At 33.7% G+C, this 22,040-nt stretch overlaps 2 protein-coding genes across 7 annotated transcripts in view; both read left to right on the top strand.

Moving 5' to 3' along the window:
* Positions 1–1,535, top strand: part of LOC129756689 (putative peptidyl-tRNA hydrolase PTRHD1) — a 35,125-nt gene extending 33,590 nt beyond the window's left edge. Inside the window, exon 3 of the mRNA XM_055753653.1 lies at positions 1,157–1,535. Within this exon, the coding sequence (XP_055609628.1) occupies positions 1,157–1,298 (142 nt within the window). The 3' untranslated portion in view covers positions 1,299–1,535. The remainder of the gene's footprint in view (positions 1–1,156) is intronic.
* A 107-nt stretch (positions 1,536–1,642) lies between these two features.
* LOC129756687 (tropomyosin-2-like) overlaps positions 1,643–22,040 on the top strand; it is a 145,142-nt gene continuing 124,744 nt past the window's right edge. For 2 of the 6 annotated variants that reach the window (XM_055753646.1, XM_055753644.1), the window contains exon 1: positions 1,643–1,789. The gene's annotated coding sequence lies outside the window, so the exon portion shown is untranslated. Of the gene's footprint in view, positions 1,790–1,822; positions 1,975–22,040 lie in introns of those variants that run through there. The other 4 variants (XM_055753650.1, XM_055753642.1, XM_055753649.1 and 1 more) reach the window with 4 other exon arrangements.

Below are 22,040 nucleotides of genomic sequence, written 5' to 3'. Positions count from 1 at the left end.
CATTTGCAGTCCGGAGATCGCTAACAATCTACAGGTAAAATTTACCCGAAGCAGATATGCGAACAGCTTTGGAGGGTTAACAAATAATACCAAATTTGACATGGGGAAGAATTTGGGTACTTAAATGGTTCTATGTTTGTCACAGATCCTGCTGCCTTGTAGTTTGTAGAGAGGAGGGGAGAGAGGGGCTTATATAAATTTTGTTGTAAAGCTTAAGAACTTATCAATGAAAGGAAACAAATAGGCAAAATGATTAGAGATCCCTACTTCTTTCCAGCAGTGGGGGATGGGAAGGGGAAAGGGGTGCTCCCATACAAGCCAAAGGATCATATTTGATAAGAGAGGTTGTTTCGGTGCCTTTTTTCAGGTCGAAGTCGGGAAGCATGAGGCAGGTTTAAACGAATTTTATTTAGCATAGCTCAAAAACTTATCAAACAAATAGAGGCCAATGTTGCTGTTTGTTGATATTCCTATGGTAGTTTGTGAGCCTTCTAAGGGAGAGAGGGTGGATAACATACCACTAAAACATAAAATTAGGCATAATAAAAAGATTAATGAAGCTTTTAAAAACAGAGTAAAAATTACTGATCTAGAAAAACAAGAAAGAAAGAAAGAAAGATCATCTTTTTATTGAAACTCTTGCTGCAGCAGCTCTATTTTAATGGGATTACAACTGAGTTAAGTTAAAATTTGATTAATTTTGGTTTTATGTGTTTATTTAAAACGGCTTATACATGGTTGAATATGAGACCCACATAACAAAATCATTTGAATTATCTTAATAAATTTAATTTATTTTTGGAAGTTGTAGGGTCAGCTAGTGTAAAATAAAATGTTCCTGGTTTTGAGATGAAAAAAAAACTTTTAATTCTAATTGAATCGTGGTGTTTTCTTAGTTATGTAGTTTAGAAGTTTTACAAGTATGATTCAATCTTTGAACAAACCATAAAGTTAAAAATTTAGAACGAGTAACCAATATAGAAATTTGTAGTATCTTTTGAGCACTGGCAAGAAACTTTCATTATGATTTTGTAATATTTAATAAATCAGCAAACAAAAAGTGAAGCGAAGAATCTGCTTATTTTCAATTTGGATTTAAACAAAAAATGGCAAATAGATTACAAACAGGCAAGTGATTCAAACTTTTTTATTACAGAGATCCTGTCGGCCAAATTCGTCTCGAACTGCTTGAGCATCAATCAAATTTTGGTGACGTCAATTTCAAACCAAAAAAAAAAAAAATACCGAAAACCATTGCCCACGAACCACCATCCGGCTCCATTTATGAAGAAACCTGATCGATTTTTTTCTACACTAATCGTAGTCCTGCATGGCTCAAAGGTGTTCGGAAAATTCACTTACACATCATCACTATCGGATCCGAAGAAAATCCGTCGGGTTGGAGTGGGGCCATAGAACGCATCGCTCGGATTTGCATTTTCCAAGGAAGTGGGGATATGATCCCGACTTTGTCTCGTGTCGGATGGCTTCCCTGTATTGATGCATCGGTATGTGCGCATCCCGATCACCGAACAGTGTGTGCACGTTCTTGATGAAAAAAAAACGCGCCCGACCGACCGATCAACTACGATGACGACGACGACGGCGGCGCCTCGACGATTCGGCTACCCGTTGCGCCTGTATTGGTGCGTCGGGTCCAGCTCGGCGTGCACAGCGCCCAAGATCGTTTCTGTTCGCGTCGTGCAAAACCGTACGCCACTATCAAAAAACGCGCGGCGAACGTGTTTGCTCAGTTCGCCTTTAAACTGTTTAACTCGCGGATTCAAGTGTAAGTAGGCCTCGCTAAACGAGAATTTTTTGGGGATTTTTTTCTGGTTCCGGAGTCACATTGGTTTTGGGCTGTGTGGAGTGGGCTTTGAACCGGATTGGAGTTTTCCATGGACAAGAACGTTGCATTTCATTGATCAGTGTGTGATTTGTGCCCAGAAGTGACTGTTTAGTTAGCTGTGACCGGTACAGTGCCTCTGATAAGCGTGATTGGGGGAGGGCTTTCGATTTCGGGGTGGCGAAGGTCTGACAGGTCTGAGGAGTGATTCAGCCATCGGAATCCGAGTGAGAGTGCAGTGACTTCTTGGGGGGTGGGGTGGGGTAAAGTCAGCTGTTTGATTGCTAAGTCATAATGACATTAATCGATACCCTGTTATGGACTTGAAGAAGACTTAAAGATTGAACAATCCAAGACTCCGATTGTTTTGGTTAAGAAAAATGTCACACTCAACGTAGTGTGTAAATCGAAAACATGAACCAGTAGTGGCTAAGGCTATTTTTAAACTTCTGTCAGTCAGACATTTCGTTTTCGTTAAATCGGTTCAATCTAAGTAGCCCACGGAGATAGAGAAACTATTTTTGAAACAAATATTTAAAACAGTGGCTACTGTAACGAATGATCCCTAGAAAAGTTGCTCGGGGCATTTAGAAAAGTGTGTTTGGTTAAAATTTTTCACACCGCCCTACAGCACACAGCAGGCCGTTGAAATCCGACTAGCAGCAGAGGCTATTTTTATTCCGGGCAATTCTAAGCTCTCAAAAGTCTATCTAGCGTACCGCGATTGCAACCGCGAGACCAAATTTTCCCAGAATATCTGTTTAGAAATTATGAAATTCAACCCAAAACAATCACGAGCGAGTGTTGACTCATCCTTCCGCTGATCGCTTTCCAAAATTGACCCCCATGTTGGGACCGGTACATGACTCGCTCAGACTTCGAGGCCTACTGGGATTTGCGCCAGCCATTGAAGATTGATACCTGTTAGCTGGTGCGAGTTTTCAGTCTAGTCGGGATGCTATTTTTAAAACATCTCGGATATCCCAGCTCCCTGTGTAGACTTATGTTCGTGGGATGCGCATGCGTATGTAAAAAAAACAGAAACGCATCCGTGCGACTGCGCCCAGAATTTTGGTTTTATTGGCGTAATTTCTCACACACATACACCTTGGAATTTTTTGACGATTAATGTTTACTGTACATTTTTTCTGAAAAGATGTTCAGAGAAAAAGTTTTGCAAAAGCACACATACATACAAACACACATACAGTCAATACACACCATAGACACATACATACTTATGTTGAAAAAGAAACGACAAAAACTGTTTTTGATAAAAAAAATATCCTAAAAAAAATGAAACCTTAAAAAAAGTGTCCTAGACTAAGGTTGTTAAAATTTTTTTAGCACGTATCCAGGCCGGAAAAATCCGGTATATTTTATCCAAAAACCTGGCAAAATTCGGGCATTTCATTTCGAAATTGTCGACTAAAAATCCGGGTAATATCCGGGCAAATTTTTTCAAAACTCAGGAATTACTCAACAAAAATCTATTAAAAAATATTTGAATTATTTTTTCTCATTCTTAACTCCTCAGATTTTAATCGTATCTCAGATTTTAATCGTATTTTAGGCTTCCTAAAACCCGTCCATGATTATTTTTTTAAAACTTGCTGAAAAAGTTGCGTTTTAAACGCATAAATTAAAAAAAAATTACAATACATTTTTTTTCTTTTTCAACGAAATCCGGACAATCGGATCGGACTTTTCCAAAATCTTGTTTTTAACTATCCGGATAAAACCGAGCAATCTGGCAAGCTTATTCTAGACCCCCCTATGGAATCTTTTGGTTTTTGGCATAAATAAAGGGGAAACGCGATACTTTCGAGTGGTGCTTATTTTATTTAAATTAAGTTTTTCCATCAGAAACACCTTGTTTCATGAAGATAATAAAAAAATATATTAAGAATACTGATTTATTTTTTTAGGGATTGTCTTAACATTATTGAAATCAAATTTTCATGATTATTGAATCTGATTGATTACTTATTATTTTTACCGGTACTTTTAGAAATAATTTGCAACCCAGATTATAAAATATTTTGTGATTGTTTTTTTTTTTCATAGCCCTTGATAGTTTTTATTTTTGTTTTAATTTCGAAACAATTGATTGAGTCTGATTTTTAATCGAAAAAGAAAATTCAAACATTGACCTCAATCCTGAATCTCAACTTTGGATTCTAAATCTGATTTCTGAATTTTTATCCTGAATCTGAATTATGTATTTAATATAGGAAATGGATACACCGAATTCAACACTCGAAGTTCGGAATTCAAAACCCAGATTTTCAGACTATTTAGATACGAACTTAGATCTCAGAACTCAGAATTATGGACTCACAATTCAAAACTCAGGGAAAGAAAATCATAATCCAAAACTAAGAATTCAGAATCCGTTAAGCATAGTTCTGAAAAAGATCCCACGATTCAGGTATCAATTTGCCGAATCAATGATTCTGAAAAACCCAAATGAAGAATTCAAAAATCATAGTTTAGAACTCAAAACTCAGAATTACGACCTCAACATTTTTAGCGCAGAGTTTCAGTATCTACTCGAAATTTAGAACTCAGAGATTGCATTCAGAATAGAATTGTTCGATCTTGGATCGATCTTTGGAAGATCGATCTTTTTAACACAAATATTCGAAAGTTTGGATCGATTCTTTAGCCAGGAAAAGATCGATTAGTTCGGATTATTTTCGAAACTTTTTAATTTTTCTCTCCTCGGTGAGCTGGAGATATTTAGATAAAATTTTGAGTACCAATTTAATGTTAAACAGTGCTATCTGTTTGGCATCTGGTCTATTTCGATACTTAAAGTTTGCGAAATTTTCGTCAGAAAATTTCGATTAGCGTTTTGAAGAATGGGTTTATCCATATGAAAAGAGATTAAAACACCTTTGAAACTTCGTGTTTTTGTTTCTTAGGATTATGATTCGGAATGAAAATCCCGAGAAAAAGAAAAAAAAGTGTTTTTTTCTTTGCGTTTTTTTTACAAAACGTAGCTCCCTCTTGTTTAAAAAGGCAAATCTCGATTTATCAGAGATCGATCCTCAGGCTCCGATTATTCCTACAACCGTTCATCTGAATCAATTTAAGAGATCGATATTTTCCTGAAGATTGAACAGAACAGAACTTTTCAAACTTTAAATTAAGAAATCCAGAACTTAGAATTCGAAAATACAGAAATCAGTACTCAAAATTCAGAATTTAAATATTTTCTGTTCAGAATTTAGAACCCAAAACTTAGGATTTTCAATCCAAGACTTAGAACTTAGAATTCAAAGAATTCAGAACTCGGAGCTTTAAACTTAGGACTAAGAATTCCGAATTCTGATTTCTGCACCAGAAATAAGAATTCCAAATTCATAGCTCAGAAAACTTTGAGTTCAGAATTCATAATTTCGAATTTAGAATCCAGAACTCAGAATCAAGGCTACCAAAAAAAGTCTGTGTTTTGGACAAAAAAAATACTCAAATTCTGTGATTTGAACCCGAAATTCTGTGAAGGTTTTCTGTAACGCTATTTCTATGAAGTTCGTTGGGAAATCATGTCAAACATAAACAAATTGGAAACTATTTAAAGTTTCAATAGAAAAAAAAATCAATTTACATTACCTTGTTTTCCTATTTTTATGAATTTGAGTCAGAAATCAAAAGTCGATAAAGACAAACAAATTTATAATTTTGGAATTCTGTACAAAATTTAGAAAATCTGTGAGTTTTGTGAAAATTTTAAGCATTCTGTGATCTGTGACAAAATTTTGCTCGAAATTCTTTGATAATACAGATTTTTCTGCAACCTTACTCAGAAATCAAGTTTTAAATCTGAGAACTAAGTAATTCAGAACACTAAGTTCAATACTCATAATTTAATACTGAAAATTCAGAAAACAGAACAACAGAAAACAGAACAATTTCTGAATTCACATTTTAGAACTCTGGAATCAGAACTCTCAACATAAATTTAGAGCTTACTTGACTTAGGCATCCAAACTCTAATTTCGAAATATTAAGAAAACTGATTTCAAAAACTTAGAATCCAGAAATCAGAGTCCAAAACTCAAAATTTAGAATTCAGCAATCCGAATTCGGGAATGTAGTACTGATTACCGTAACTTCCTTATCGAAAAGGTTTATGTTCTTTAGTAAAACATTTCAATATTTTAAGTTGAAGTACATGCATAGGGCGAAATTCAAAACTCAAAATTCCGACCTCAAAGTTTGAAGCTCATAATTTAGAACCCAGAACTCAGAATTTGGATCTCGGAACTCGGAAATTTTGAGCTCGGAATTCAGAACTCAGAATTTTGTTCTCAGAACTCAGAACTCAGAGTTTAGAACTCAAGGCTCAAAATGTGTGTACTCAGAATTTAAAGCTCAGAATTAAAACAAAACTCAGAATTTAGAACTCACAATTCTTGTTCCATTATTCGATATTAAAAACTCACAAATTTAAAATCAGCATTTAGTGCTCAGATTGCAGAACTCAATTTGCAGTATCTATTCAAAATTTAAAACTTCAGAATTCGGAACTCAGAATTTTGATCTCAGAACTCAGAGTTTAAAACTCAGACTCAAAATGTGTGTATCTACTCTGAATTTACAACTCAAATTGATGAGTTCAATATTTAGCACTCAGAATTAAAACAAAACTTAGAATTTTGAACTCACAATTTTTGTTCCATTATTCGATATTAAAACCTCACAAATTTAAACTCAAAATTTAGTGCTCAGATTGCAAAACTCAATATTCAGTTGCTATTCCAAATTCAGAACTCAGATTTTGGAACAAATCCAAATTCTAAAATCAGGACTCAGAACTCAAAATCCCTTAACTCAGAATTTAGAGTTGATGTCAGAACTTAGGATCCAGAATTGATGACTCCCTACACAGAACTCCAGAACCCAGAACTCAAAACTCAGAATTTCTGAACTCAGAATTCAGAACCTAAAATTCCGGAGTTCGGAACGTTGAACTCGAATTAATAAAGCAGAACTCACAAATCACAACTCAGAATCCATAACCTGTAACTCAGGAAAATTAAATTGCCAGATATTACCGAACTTAGAAATTAGAATTCAGTATTTGCTTATGTATGTACTCAGAATTCAGAGTTTAGAATTTCTAGTCAAATATTTAGAATTCCGAATTCAAACAAAAGTCAGAACATAGAACTCACAATTCTTGCTCCATTATTCGATATTCAGAACTCAGAAATCTGAACTCAGCATTTAGTGCTCAAATTGCAGAACTCAAAATTCAGTAACTATTCAGAATTCAGAACTCAGGTTTTGGAACTGCAAATAAAAATTCATGACTCAGAACTCAAAATTTCTGAACTCATAATTTAGAATTTAGAGTTGAAATCTTCAAGTTCAGAATTTCATATGTCAGAACTAAGGATCCAGAATTGATGATTCACAACACAGAATGCAATACCCAGAACTCAATACTCAGAATTTCTGAACTCCGAATTCAGAACTTAGAATTCCGGAATTCGGAACGTAGAACTCGAATTAATAAAACAGAACTCTTGAATCACAATTTAGAATCCGTAACCTGTAACTCAGAAAAATTCAAAATCCTGAAATCAACTCATAATTTAAAACTCAAGACTCAAAATGTGTGAACTCAGAATTTAGTGCTCAGAATGCTAAGTCCAATATTTAGCATTTAGAATTCAAACAAAACTCAGAATTTAGAACTCACAATTCTCTCTCCATTCTAAACTCAGCATTTAGTGATCAGATTGCAGAACTCAATATTCCAGATTAAGATAATAAATTTTGAACTGCTAATAAAAATTCAGAACTCAGAAATCAAAATTTCTGAACATAGAATTAGAATTTAGAGTTGAAATCTTCAAGTTCAGAATTTCATATGTCAGAACTTAGAATCCAGAATTCATGATTCCCAACACACGATGCGATACCCAGAACTCAATATTAAGAATTCGGAACTCAGAATTCAGAACCTAGAATTCCAGAATTCGGAACGTTGAACTCGAAATCATAAAACAGAATTCACAAATCACAATTCAGAATCCATAACCTGTAACTCAGAAAAAATCAAAACACAGAAATCAACCCATAATTTAAAACGCATGACTGCAAAGTCCAGGATTTAGCATTTAGAATTCAAACTAAACTCAGAATTTAGAACTCACAATATATGCTCCATTATTCGATACTCAGAACTCAGAAATTGGAACTCAGCATTTAGTGCTCAAATTGCAGAACTCAAAATTCAGTAACTATTCAGAATTCAGGTTTGGAACTGCAAATCCAAATTCAGGACTCAGAACTCATCATTTTTGAATTCGGAATTTAGAATTTAGAGTTGAATCTTCAAGTTAAGAATTTCATATGTAGAAACTTAGGATACATAATTGATGATTCACAACACAGAACGCATTACCTAGAACTCAATACTCAGAATTTCTGAACTCTGAATTCAGAACCTAGAATTCCGAAATTCGGAACTTATAACTCGAATTAATAAATTAGAACTCACAAATCACAATTTACAATTTACAATAAAACTCTGAAAAATTCAAAAAAATCAAGAAATTTGCGAACTTAGAAATTAGAACTCAGTGCTCAGGACTCACAATTTTTCAATCCATCATTCGTTGATTCGGAACTTCAAGAATAGAACTCAGATTCAGAACATTCAGATTAAGAATTCAGGTTCACTTTTTAGATAAATAGCGAAGATGAGTTACGTTGGTTTGTATTAAAATTTTAAGATTTTTTTTATTATTCTTGAATATATTTTTGAAGTTTCGCATCAGTTACCAGCACACATAAATACCCTCAAAAAGACAAACTAAACCGATTTATTCCCCTCGTACGACCTCCTGCGCTGCGATCATTTGCCATATTTGCCAAAAATAAGCCAATTTGTCACACGTTGGCCTTACGCGCCTGGCAGCCGACTTTATTTACGCACGAAAGTGACAACTTAACATTCTCCCATATGCAAGCAAGTCGGTATGTAAACGCACCACAATGTAAACAAAGTTTGGAGCAACAACTTGAGGACATTGAAGAAAAAAAGCGGAGTAAAAACAACAACACTCTGGAATTTTTAAATATAACGGCCTCTAGAGTGCGCCATTGAAAGTATGTAAGGGTGCAAAAAAAATACAAAAAAAATGCCGCGTCGTCGGACAATTTGCTGGACTCACTGCAGCCAGCGTATGGAAATGTCAGGTTTGGCGTGAAAAATGTGCTTTATAATTTGTTGCAGCACCCTTTTTTGAACAAAAAAACCCTCATTTGCATTCGATGAGCTTTTCTTAAGTTGGGGTATTGATTTTGTCTTTTTGTTGTTTCAATCAAGAAGGACACATTTTGAACAGTAATTGAATGATTTTTTATCCTTATTCCTAGATTAATCTTAAATTGTTGCTAACTTTACACGAAAAAAAAATCTTACGAAAGGGGCTGGAGAAGAAGGAGTGCTCACAGTCTTGATTATTCGACAAACAAGATCATTCATCATGCTGGCACCTGGGGCAGGATCGAAGCTCGTTTAATCCTCTAGCAGCTACCTCAGAAAGTATTATGCAAATTTAAACGTTAGAACACACGTAGTAGTTTTACGCAGTCAATCAAACATCTGAGAGAACATCAAGGGGATGGAAGTAGAACTGGCAGTCAGCCTTTCATTCATGCGTGATCGCAGTTCAGAAAACCACATAAACCTAGCTACACAAACAAGATCCCATAAGGCTCACTTCCAGTTTGCCGGCACAAATCAAAAGCCACAAAGTCACTGTCAAGTATGTTTGGGGAAACCTGCCGACGACGACGACGACGGTTAACCACATCCTGGGGGTGCTCAGACTGAGCTAATCCTGTACTGTGAACGCGGCAAAAAATATTCGGCTGCTAATGTGATACTTTTATCACGTTTTTAGATCTCTGTCGAGTCACGTCACGTTTTACAGAATGTCACGTTTTGCAGATCTATTAGGAGTAAAACTGCCCAATTTGAGGTCCAAATTCAGAACTTAGGTTAGATCATTTTGACCTTTGATTTATACATTCAAATTCTGAGTTTGAAGTTTAAAAATCCATCTGAATCTTAAAGTTTGAATCAAATCCAATGTACATTTTAGCGATTGAGGGTTTTTTTCCGCTAGGCATTGCTGGATTTTGAAATGAAAAAAAGTCGTGTGACGAAGTCTTGAACTAACAAGTCTCATTTCGATAACAGTGTATGCATTCGCAATCCCCAATTTGGACTCTCAATTTTCGATTTTAATCATTGCATTCTGATATCTTGGAAACTGTAGCGTGTATTGTTAATGTTCATAAATTTTCAAAAATTAAGATGGTCAAATATATTCATTGTTAGAAAAAAGTCTTGAGTATCAAATTCAAACCACTCTAGTTACTGAAGTTCAATTTCGCTAAGTAAATTACCTTTGAAATCATCAAATTCTGTCCTCGTTCTTTTCCAAACAATTATTAGAAAAACGGAGCTTTTGTAGAAATGATCAATTCTTCAGATTTAACTGTTTTTAGAAAACATTTTCCCACAACTTCTCTAGGAGCTTTCATTGCATCATTTTAATGTTGTTATACCTTCTGAAATTTTCCAAAATTTTATATACTTCAAAGACTTCACAGTGTTTAAATGTGTTAAATAAAAGATTTATGTTTTCGACCGTGGATGATTTGAATTTGGCTCTTTTCGGTCTTGGATGTAGATCAAAAAACGATTGTTTTTTAAATACCCGACGTTTCGACCAGTTTTGTTGGGTTTTTTTTTCAAGGAAACTTGCTGTCTGTTGTTTTTGCCGAATTCGACAAAAACAACAGACAGCAAATTTCCTTGAAAAAGACCAACAAAACTATCCGAAACGTCGGGTATTTCAAAAACAATCGTTGTTTGATCTACATCCAAGTGTTAAATAATGTCAGCTTTGCACATTATTTATTTCACATTTTTCTTCTACTGTGGCTAATATAATTTTGACGGATGAATAAATAAGTGTAGATAACACATCATTCACATTTTTTTTTTGGTTCAAGATTTAAAAAGAATCCTAGTTAAATGCATTTTATAGGTCGGATTTGAGATGGACCAAATGATTGTTGTTTTTTTTTACAATGCATCTTAGCTGTACCACTGGCTGTACTACAGTTTCTTTTCTGAAGCATGTTTTTTGTAAAAATCCTGAACAAAATTAACATTACAGAATGTTGTCTCAGACAAGATCCAATAATAAGATTCGCTGCTGATATTCTTTTTTCAAATTCAAATAAAAAATTGTCAATTCAGACCCCTTTTGTTTTTGGCAAAATGCTCGAAATTTTACGGTGCCATAACCGAAAGGTTTTTTCTTGTTTTTTTTCACTCGTTAATAAAAAATAATGGTATTGTTGTATTTTTCATCAGTTTTAGCTAATTTTAGTCATTTTTGATATATTTTTCGTGTTTTAGAGACATTCAGACATTCAGAACTTCTAAAGATTTCCAAATTTTTCTCACTTGATGATAGAAATTCGTTTCTGAACACTCAATTTTAATAGATTCAACTCATTTCAGGGTTCTGGTTCCCTAATATAAAAATTTAAATTATATTATTAATTAAATCTCGCATGATCATTCATTACGTCGTATGAAAAATCTTAAGAATTCACAGAAAACTGCTGCAAAAGTTATCAAAACAACTTTAACACTTGTATCTTACATATAGAAGATGTTGTCCAGACTACAAATATTATAAATGGAAAAAATTGCAACTAGTTTATGTCAATTTTCGTAACTTTTTGTAACATAACTGTTTGTTTACATTTTGTTTTATACGACGTGATGAAAGCTCACGCGAGAAATAATAGTTTTCCGAATTAAAAAAAAACACCATATTAAGGCAATGAATATTTAGAATCTGGGATGTAACAAACGCGTCTATTTCAAAAACTATCCGTTTGATCGAAAACGTGAACATTCTAGTTTGTCTCGGTATACTTCTTATCTATTTTGGCCAAACAAATAAAAAAAAAAATCAACAGTTCATGAGTTTAGATTATAAATAAAATTATGAAATAATGAATTATTGAAACCTAACAATTCACATCAAATAAGAAATACTACATTGATGATGTAGGGCTCTGAAAAAAAATCAATCTTGGCTCATATCGAAATAATGATCTAGAATCTACATTTAGAAATCGTTTTTTTTACATATTAGAAATCGTATTGAAACTCGATTTATTATTTCGTTGAGGTATTGAAATTGGAAGAGATCGCAAATTTTTCATTTTAATTGTTATTTCAATTTCAAAAAATCAAATTTTAAACCAAATTGAATCGGTTTTTACTTTATAAAAAAAATATCCACAAGATTTTATTCTTGGAATTCATTGTTGCGTATTAAGAAACATGTAATATTCCGTAAAAAATATAGAAGATTATCATTAAAGTTTTATCAAGAGCCTAATTTCAAACTAAAACATGAATTTGGGTCGAGATTGCAAGTATCAGGTTTGAACCCCACAACTTGAGCATAGAATAAGTTTTTTCATCAAATCGAAGGGTTTCTTATAAAAACTTATTATTTGTTCAAACAAATTGAGCTAAATTGAAAAGATTTTAGAGCAAATTAAAATATTTTAATCATCGATGAAAGTAAGTTCTCTAATTTGTTTTGAATTCTTAACTTATACAAATCTAGTTTACAATTTTTCACATTTTTGGATGTATTTTTAAAATTTTAAGCTGAAAAATATTTAAAAATGGTTAAGTAAAAAGTAATAAGAAATATTTTTTTGATTTGTTAACAATTCGAGCTTTGTTTTAAGCAAATAAATCATAGAAAAAGCAGGTCATCAAAAGTCCTCCCCATATGGCCTTTCTTCCTAGGGCCCTGGTCGTTATATTATACAAACTTTCAAGAACGTTAACACAATGTTATGATGTTTGTAAAAATTATATAGGTCCTGTAAGTCTGGAATGCCATGAAGATGGTAAACCACAGGTAAGGTAAAAGTATTTAAAAAATACTGGTCGATTTTAGCAAATGTGCTTAAATCGAATGTTGCCAAAAACGAATGTTGTTGAAAATCGAACAGGGTCTATACTTGGAAAACGATGGAAAACGATTTTTTGTAAAGCTCATGTAACTACACCTCTAGAACCGGTAGGAAATTGTTCTTTAGGCGAATATAAATGTATTGCGAAAGCCTTGCATTAATATACCCTAAATCCAGTGCAAGGTTCAATTTAAGAGTTGGTAAATCTGAGAAATTGCAAACCTACAAAAAAATTGAAAATTGCTACCTTTGAAAACTCGTCAAAAATTCTTTGTTTTGTATACGGAAAATCTAAAGATACGAAAATGTGCCAAATTACTTCAACTTTTCGATCCTCTTTTGAAAATTTAAATGGTGCGACTTAAACAATTTTGTGGGTTCATAATTGAAAAGTACGGTTTTACACCACTTTTTCACATTTTTTGTGATCATGATCCTAAAGCAATTCAAAAAAATGTATCCTTGTGCGCAACGTTTAGCTTCTAACTTAAGCTTTCTTGTACACAAGGGGAAATTTTTTTAGTGTTCCGAAGCATGTTTTTTCGTATTTTTTTCCTTAGACTTTGAATAACGGAAAACTGAAGTGTTGTCGCTAAATATTGTCTGGAATACATATTTGAGTTACACTAAAACGTTTTCAAAACTATAAATTTTTTAAAAATCTATTGAGAAACAAGAGAGATATAACGGGTTTAGTCAGGAGTGTCAAATTGAAGCTCTAGGAAAAACGGGTAAAAATTTTAGGGACCAGTGAGGGTCAATTGATCCCTAGAGCCCAAAAAGATTTATTTTTCTTCTGAATAGATCTTGATCATTGCTAAGCATGAAATTACGTATATTTATCCTATAACTAATATTATCCAACAATTGTCTGATATAAAGGACTCAAAAAGTGCTTTTATTTAAAAATTAGAAAATTGCGCCTTTAAGTGTGCTATGACTACAGGGTAGTAGATAAACTTAAAGATTTTTTTGTACTTAATTAGATATCTCTAGCACTTGAGTTTCCACTTTTCCGCCTTCCACATTCTTCCGTCACATGAGTTTTCGATGTAGTTTTATTAATTCCCCATAGTATACTTAAATTTCACGAAAATTTTCTTGATTATAAATATGTAAATTTATCATGACACTTATAAACTGAGGAACGGGAACTAATAAAGCAAAAAATTGTCAATGTGTCTTTTATCTTTAGATTTGTTTGATTTTTGCCCAGGTTAGGACGGCCTGAAAGTCTCCTTTAACTTTAAAAATTGCATAATTTTTCCGTCCCACGAAAATTCTTCTAATTTATCTATGGGTCCATGTATTATTTAAACTTTTGGAGTATATAAACATGAAGTAAGACACTGTCAAAAAACGCAAAAGACGGCGAGTTGCTTTATTTTAAAAAGATATGATGAAAATGGGAAATTGGGATCAAGTATCCCCATTCTTCCCTACTTATCAACTGCAAGGGTGCTTAGGGAAAAAATCGTTTTAAACGAAGCTTAGGGAAAAAATCGGTTTAAACGAAGCCAAATTATGTAACGTTAATAAATTTTTGTTGAATAAATAACAACGCCATGGGCTATAATCAAAGTTAAAAAAAGGCTTCAATCTGATAGTTGCAAGTGAAGATCGTGAATTACGTTATTGCATAAAATTCAGGCATGTTCGAGTTGTTCTGAATGCCTCGGAATTGTAAACGTTGAAAAATCATCATGAAGTAGCTTTTTGAAGGGATTTTTTTCCGCAGTAATGAAGACTTCGTATAGCTAAATTCTCAGTTTTATGGAATAGTATTCACAATCTTGTAAAGAGTTTCAAATAAATTCTGCTCTTGAGAACATTCTTTCATTATTAATTAGAAATGTAACATCCTTTGTAGAGAGACACATTTTGAGTAAACTTTCTTCTTGAGAAGGAACGAACTAATAACTGCGAATGCTTCATAATCAGAACCTTGCCTCTATACTTGATTTTGACATATCAAAATTAATGCTGAAACTAAAACCACAGAAAATTACTGACGTTGCCATTTAGGAAACAGTTTTGATGAATTTTATCGGTTATTTAACTGGTTTTTTTTTTGTTTATGAGCACCACGTTCAAAGACTTAGGAAAAAAATTGTATTAATATGTACACAGCATTTTTTTTTATTGGAAGCCAGCAAAATTTTTTTCGTTTTTGTCCCGCTGACTCTCCAGCAATTTGATTGCTGGAAAGATCAGCAATTGAAAAAAGGCATTCTAGGAAACCTACAAATGTTCGATTTTAAAAGATTGTTATTTATACTGCTTTATGAATATTATTTACCAAAATTATTAACTTTTGCATGATTTTTTTTTACAAAGTTTATTTATTCATAAAAGACTAACAATACAAAAATTTTAACATTTCGTCGGATAGAAATCTTGAGCCGGAATGTTCCGTGGCCCACTAACGGCTGCGTCGGATCCTCCTCCAGTCATATCATCGAATTGAATTATCACTCTGTAAAATATAAAAAGCCGATTGATTTATTATTAGCCAGTATTTAGAGTCGCGGAAGCATCTACTCACCGCAATTGAGTTGTTCCATTTTCACTCTATAGAATTTCTATAGAGTGTCGTGTATTCTATTTCTATAGAAAGGTCGGAATCTGGCAGATCGATTGCTGATTTTCCATCAATACGGATCCAACAATACTGGAAAATTTCCAGCAAAAAAAGAACAAAAGTCAGCAAAATGCATAATGTTAGCTGGTTTACAGCAATCTTTTTTGCTGGAAATCGAGGCAAAAATTCACTGTGTTGATATTTTTGACAGCACTGTGAATGATTTCCCAAATTGAAGGTTTAAATCAAAAATCGATTTCTGTACCATATGGTGTTGAACAATGGTGCCTAAATACAGTGTGCAGAACCAACGTTTTTTACGTTAAAAAGAAAAATATTGAACCCTCAAACAATGCGATACGTTATTCAAAACATAATTAAAACATAATTGCTTCATATCTGCATGTGCTGCCTTAACGATGAGCAATGATTCTAGGCCTCAAAGAGACCTTTAAAACCAACAACCTTGCCATGCCAAGTAATGCGCACTTGGCAGAATATAATCTGAACTGAATGAAACCTATGCGGAGTCAGGCAAGGCAAAGTTCATTCTCGGAAGAGCTCTCTTGCGGCAATGCTCTTACATCAGCGACAGCCAGACGATTGGTTAACAATTCTTGTTATTATTGTGAGTAAGTTATTTTTATTTGTCGTTGTCGCTCATTGACGGCGCCACTGCCTGCTGTCGGCGAGTGACCCATCCCGAGAGCCACAGATCTGGCAAGGACGTTCCAAGCTGGGGTTCCTTTTTGTGCAAAAACAAGTCTCCAGATGGCAGGGGCAGAAGTCCACTTTCTGTTTTCGATGGCATAAAAAAAAGGATTGCTTGACCAGTGCATCGATCCAACGAAACGTCCTTGCATCGACACGAGATTTAACAGGTTTTGAAAAATTGGCATCCGTTTTCGATAGCAATGCAGCCAGTTGGAGATGGAGAGGGATTTTGATGCAATTCTACAGAACCGAACCAGGTCTTGGCCCGCTTTGCTTGTTTTGGTTCTGTTTCCTTCGTGTTTCCCCAATTCCAATCCCAGAGCCGAGCTCCTTCAACCAATCACACTTGAGCAGCAGCACACCAATCGATGCCCCAATGATTTTTAGGGTGAGAACTGAACTCTGGGGTGCAACTAATATAGCATAACCCCAATATGCCCCTAAAAGGAAGATGCAAGTTCACCCTGCCTGCTGCCAAGATGTGTATGTATGTAGCTCCGGAGAGTTAAAACATTCCAAAACCGGTACTTATATGGGTAATAACTAATAAATCTCCTCAGAGCCGGCTTCCCGCAGCCTCCGTCATCAACAGTCAACCTTCCTGGGCCGTGGCCGTGGTCAAAACCTCACAGCCAGCGAGCAGCCTGTCATTCAAAGCTCGGATTCTGTCACTGTGCCCCTTCCGATTACACACAAAAAAAACAATCTTGCACACGAACTTTATAAGCGCATTCATATGGCGAGGAGCCGTATGAATTTATAATCTAGACGAATGGCGCGGTAATCTGGTTGAATTGACGACGACGACTATTGGGTGCCATATTGATTCGACCTGGCGACGCGACGGTTGCCAAGATTGGGCACTACTGGGGAGGCTGATTCATCAATTTTGGTTGCCTCACAGTTGCGGAAGTTTGAAAATTTGTTACTGAAGCAGGTGGAAGTTCTGTATAAATCGTCTGCATATTTTTGAAACTTTTTTTTTACAAGAAGCTCGGTCTAACATTTTTCTTAAAAACCGTTCCTGTATGCGCATAAATAGGTCGGCTCAATCAAACTTATAAAACTTTTTCTACCAAGAAATTCGATCTACTGATGTTCTAAAAAAACTTGTCAAGTTTTTGTGTACTGTCCAAACAACTAAAAAAACATCTCTCCGATGATAACCAGAATCAAGATTTCGGTAGAAAATCAAAGATTCCCCAATTTTTCGTAAGTTCGCCGCTTTGAAATTGACTTTCATTGCAGTCTTCTTCCTTATATTCACCAAAGAACAAAAGACTTCAATGCGCTGTTCCACGAAAGCGGGGAACCTTGTTATCATACAGGTTGGTTGCATAACCGGGAATAAATTGGGAATTAAAAATCGCATGGAACAGAAATTTTGAATAGAAACAGTTTAGGGAGAGTGGGCCAAAACTTGGCAAGGTCCTGAACTAGACATACCAAAAAGTAATAAGGTCATCTTAATGTTCGGCCCTTATTTTCAAACTATTTTGAAACCTAGCTCCCAGCCCCCCCTCCCCCCAATCTGGATCCAATCAATGATAAAACAATACTGGCTAAGTTTTAGCTCATTCGTATCTAAAGCGACCCTCAAAGACCTTCAAATTTGTATATTAACAACTTAGTAGAACATTTCAAATCATGAAAAAAGTAACAGGGATTTCAAGTATGCTTTTACTTTTTCATATATTTTCATATAATATCAACGGGAAGGTAAGAGCAAAATCATAATGCCGGGTACTATTTTACAACTTTTTTTTCAATTGTTTGTATTTTTTCTTTTATTTTATAATTATATTGTTTGCCCATAACTTAGAACTCACAACACGTGGTAATTCAAACCACTATAAATAAATTGAAAGCTAGCCAACTTGACAAGGCGGCTTCTGAAATCAGATAGGGGAAAAGTTCATATAACGCCCCATGTGGCTAATACGCGCCACCCTTGTTTTGAAGAATCTGAAACGTTTCAAGCCTGCAAAATATTACCAATTTGTTTTAAATGCTGTGATTGGTCATGGCAAGTATGAATTTTTCCTTAAAATGCTCCTGTGTCGTGATAATTTCACAATTTAGATTTTTCTTCGATTCGATCTAAATTTTAGAACACTTTCAATAAGGTGTCACCAAGCGGAGAAAAACGAATAAGACAATATTTCCTGACCCATCGATAGAGAAGAATCTAAACTATGATTTTATGCTAAATAATCTTTCTGAACTCGCTAAGGTATGCTTTTTATGGGTATGTTCTATCACGGCCCATGCGCTCGTTATAACGCGCCAATCGTAGTAGGCTGAAAATAGCATTAATTTTTCAAAAAGGCCAATTTTCATCGAAAATGAACAAAAAGTTTAAACCATATTTTGAGCGTTAATTCAGCCCAAAAAATCTACATTTAATTTTTTTGAAATTTTGATTAGTCCATTTTGATATTCTTTTCAGTCAAAGTGTCTGTAAGTATTGGTGTGTTTTCGTTCTTCGGCTGCTTTCGGGTGTGTTCGGCTGCTAGGCGCGTATTGAATACACAGCGGCGCGTATTTGCAACACAGTTTTGTTCTGTGGCTTTGAATATGGTTTTCAAAAATCAAGTTTTTGAAGCAACTGTAGCAATTAGAGTAATAAAAAATCACAGGCATTTGTAGAAAACACTTTTCTTCAACGATTACAACCATTTTTAACACGATTTGTACGTGGAATACAAAGAAAATTAGCGATTCGCTTAGGTGGCGCATAATAGCGCATGTTCCCCTACTCTTCAAATTTTACACAAAAACAATAAAGCCGTTTTTGGAGCAGCTTTAATACTTCATCGAATATTTGGCTCCTGACTCTCTTGAAACTGTTAGAGCAAGTTCACTGGTGTTGGGAGAAAGTGGTAAAAATTTTGACACTGCAAAAACATTTTCAAGATCTATCGCCTTCAAGTTTTTTACAATACGTGTTGTATTTTCGTGATGCAAAAATAGCAATATTTCAATCACATACGGCTGAAATAGAAACAGTTCTGTAAAAAAAAATACAACGCCCCAAGATCTTGGAAACATTTTTGCATGGTAAAATTTTTCGAAATGTGCTTCAAGTGTCAAAATTTCTACCACTTTTTCCCAACACTAGTGAACTTGCTCTTTTTGGATGATAATGTTTCAACTAAAAACACAGATGAAATAAAAGGCCAATTTATGATTAGAAAGCTACAAACTAGAAATGATAAACGAAAAATCAATAAAAGTGATTTTTTTTTATCTTAACAACAGGATCAACAGGATTTGTTTTACTTAACAAGCAACGATTTTACATCATTTGTAACGTTACAAAATTTCTTTTTATATATATGAATCAAAGGTGCCCAAAAAAAATTTTGTGTTTTTGTGAAAAAATATTCTGACTTTCTGTGATTTTCCCAAAAATTTTTCGATGGTTGTCTGCAATGCTAAATATTCCTAATAATTTCATTGAAAAATCATGAGAAATTGGATGTTTTTTTACATTTAGGTTCAGAAAAATCAATGAGATTAACAATCTTATAATATTCCTTCAACTCAAAGTTTAAATCCTAAAAATTTATTTACATAAAAAATCTCATTTTGAAAAAAAAAGAAGCAAAATTTAAAAAATCTGTGAATTCTATGGTTATTTTTCAATTCTGTGTCCTGAAAAACAGATTTTGTGATGGAAATTTACTAAAAGTATAGATTTTTCTGTTATTTCTGCAACTCAAAATTTTGGATAAAAATGGCAACGGATACATAAACGACTAAATGCTTTTTCAAAAATTTTCCGGGTCTTTTTTATAAAACTTGTTCAAAAAATTTCATTCTGAACGAATTGAATAAAAAATTTCCAATACAATTGGTTTTTTTCTGTTTGTCTTGGCAAATAAAGTAAATAAATCTTGGCAAAATCCGGGCTCTTTTCAATTAAATCCGGGCAACCAGGCTGGACTGGAATTTTGTTAAATTTTGTATTAAATATCCGGCAAACCCGAATAAAACCGAGCTATCTAGCAACCAGAGTCAATTCATAGACTATGTAATTTTTTTCGAAAATTTTCAAGAACTAAGTTAGAATTCTTACTAAAATCACTTTAATATTTTTTGTAACATATTTCTGAATATTCCTTTTTTTAAATTCTTTGTTCAGTAAAAAGTTGTTCAAAGTTGAGAAAAATATTAAAACTTAGTACAAACTTACAGATACTTTTGTTAAATTTTTGATTTTTCATATATCCCCATAGAAAAGGTATGGAAAATAATAAACAAAAAGGTTTTCAACTTTTTTTTCGCATAATCCAAAACTACTTTTTTGTCTTCTAAAAAGTTGTTCTTAAGCTTCAATCTACATTTCCATGTGGTTTTAAGATTTTTACAGGGTTGCCATAATTAATTATAATTTGTTCAATAAAAAATATTTTTTTTTAAATTCTTAGAGTGGTCCAATCGAAATGAAACTTTGCACAGTTTGTTACCTTGATAAAATAATCAATATTAGGGGTGGGAGTAGTAAAATGTTGACTTTTAAAAATCTCCATATAACCGAGGGTCACCTTAGTCAACATGTAGATCTTAACCCGACCGATTTGGTATCATTTTCAAATTTCCCAAACCTTAAGGTCTTAACAGCTTCATTTTTGTTCAAAATTCCCTCCCCCTTGAGAATCCAATTGTGCCAAGCGGAATTTTTTTTAAATGTTTTTAATGTTAAAATTTAAAATTTCTAATCAAACTCTCATGAACAACTTAAATTATTCAAGGGTAACAATCTCGTTTCAGAACATAGTCTTAAACTTCGAAATCCCATCCCAGCTTCCAAATTTTAAACAGTTGTTCAAAAAATGTATCACTTGTAGATAGGATAGTTATTTAGTCCCGAATACTGAATTCCAAAAGTTAGACTCCCAAAACAAACAAACTCCAAATAGTAAGACTAAGCTGGCCAGATTGCCTAGATTTTGCGCAATTTTTTTCTCTGCAAAAAAAAGCCTAAAATTTGATTCTAAATCGGCTGATTTGTTTCGATGAAAAAATAAAAAAATATCAATTATATTTTAATGGAATACTTTCGAAATTTGCCGGATTCTGAGAAAATTTTGAAACAATAGACCCCATTTATACCAGGTTTAAACATAAATTGCCCGGATACTTGCTAAAAGATTTCTAGTAAATACGCAGATTATTGTTCTTGATTTTCAGTTTGGATCATCATTGGGATAGAATCCTGATTTGAATCTTGGTTTTGCATTTTAAACATTAAAGAGATAGATTTTTCATATCAAAACTCATCATTTCGGAATACGAAAAGAAAAAAATTAAAACCATTTTTGAGATTTGGACTAAAAAATTTTTATCCTCTATTCGTATGCAGAATTGAAACATAAGAAAGTTTAATCTGAGTATTAAACTTTCTTATGTTTCAATTCTGCATACGAAAAATCTGAAACAATTGCATCATTCGAAATTTTCGTTCAAATTTACAAGTTCAATTACTATTTGAGTACAACATAGGTAGATTGGCAGATAATCTTTGTGAACATTGTCAAACAATTGAATCGAATAGTCATATAATTAAAATTTGTATAAAATCAAACGAAATTTGGATTTGGTTGAAAAACATACTGCAACAACGGTTGAAAATAATTATGAAGAGAAATCACCGTGAATTTGTTTTTATGAAATTAATTTGCGGCTTTATCGGTGAGGGTTAAAGAGTTGTCCGTTCGACACATGTACATTCACATGGCGGTCGAACCATCCATAATTAACTGTATCGAAAAACGTAGTGCCTTCTCTATTGGGTACTACTTCTTCAATACAGTTAATTGGTGTGGGACAAAGAATTTATCC

Source organism: Uranotaenia lowii, chromosome 3 (assembly GCF_029784155.1).
Source record: "Uranotaenia lowii strain MFRU-FL chromosome 3, ASM2978415v1, whole genome shotgun sequence".
Taxonomy (NCBI): domain Eukaryota; kingdom Metazoa; phylum Arthropoda; class Insecta; order Diptera; family Culicidae; genus Uranotaenia; species Uranotaenia lowii.
Note: the sequence above shows the minus strand (reverse complement) of the source record. Positions and strands in the feature narration are given on the sequence as shown.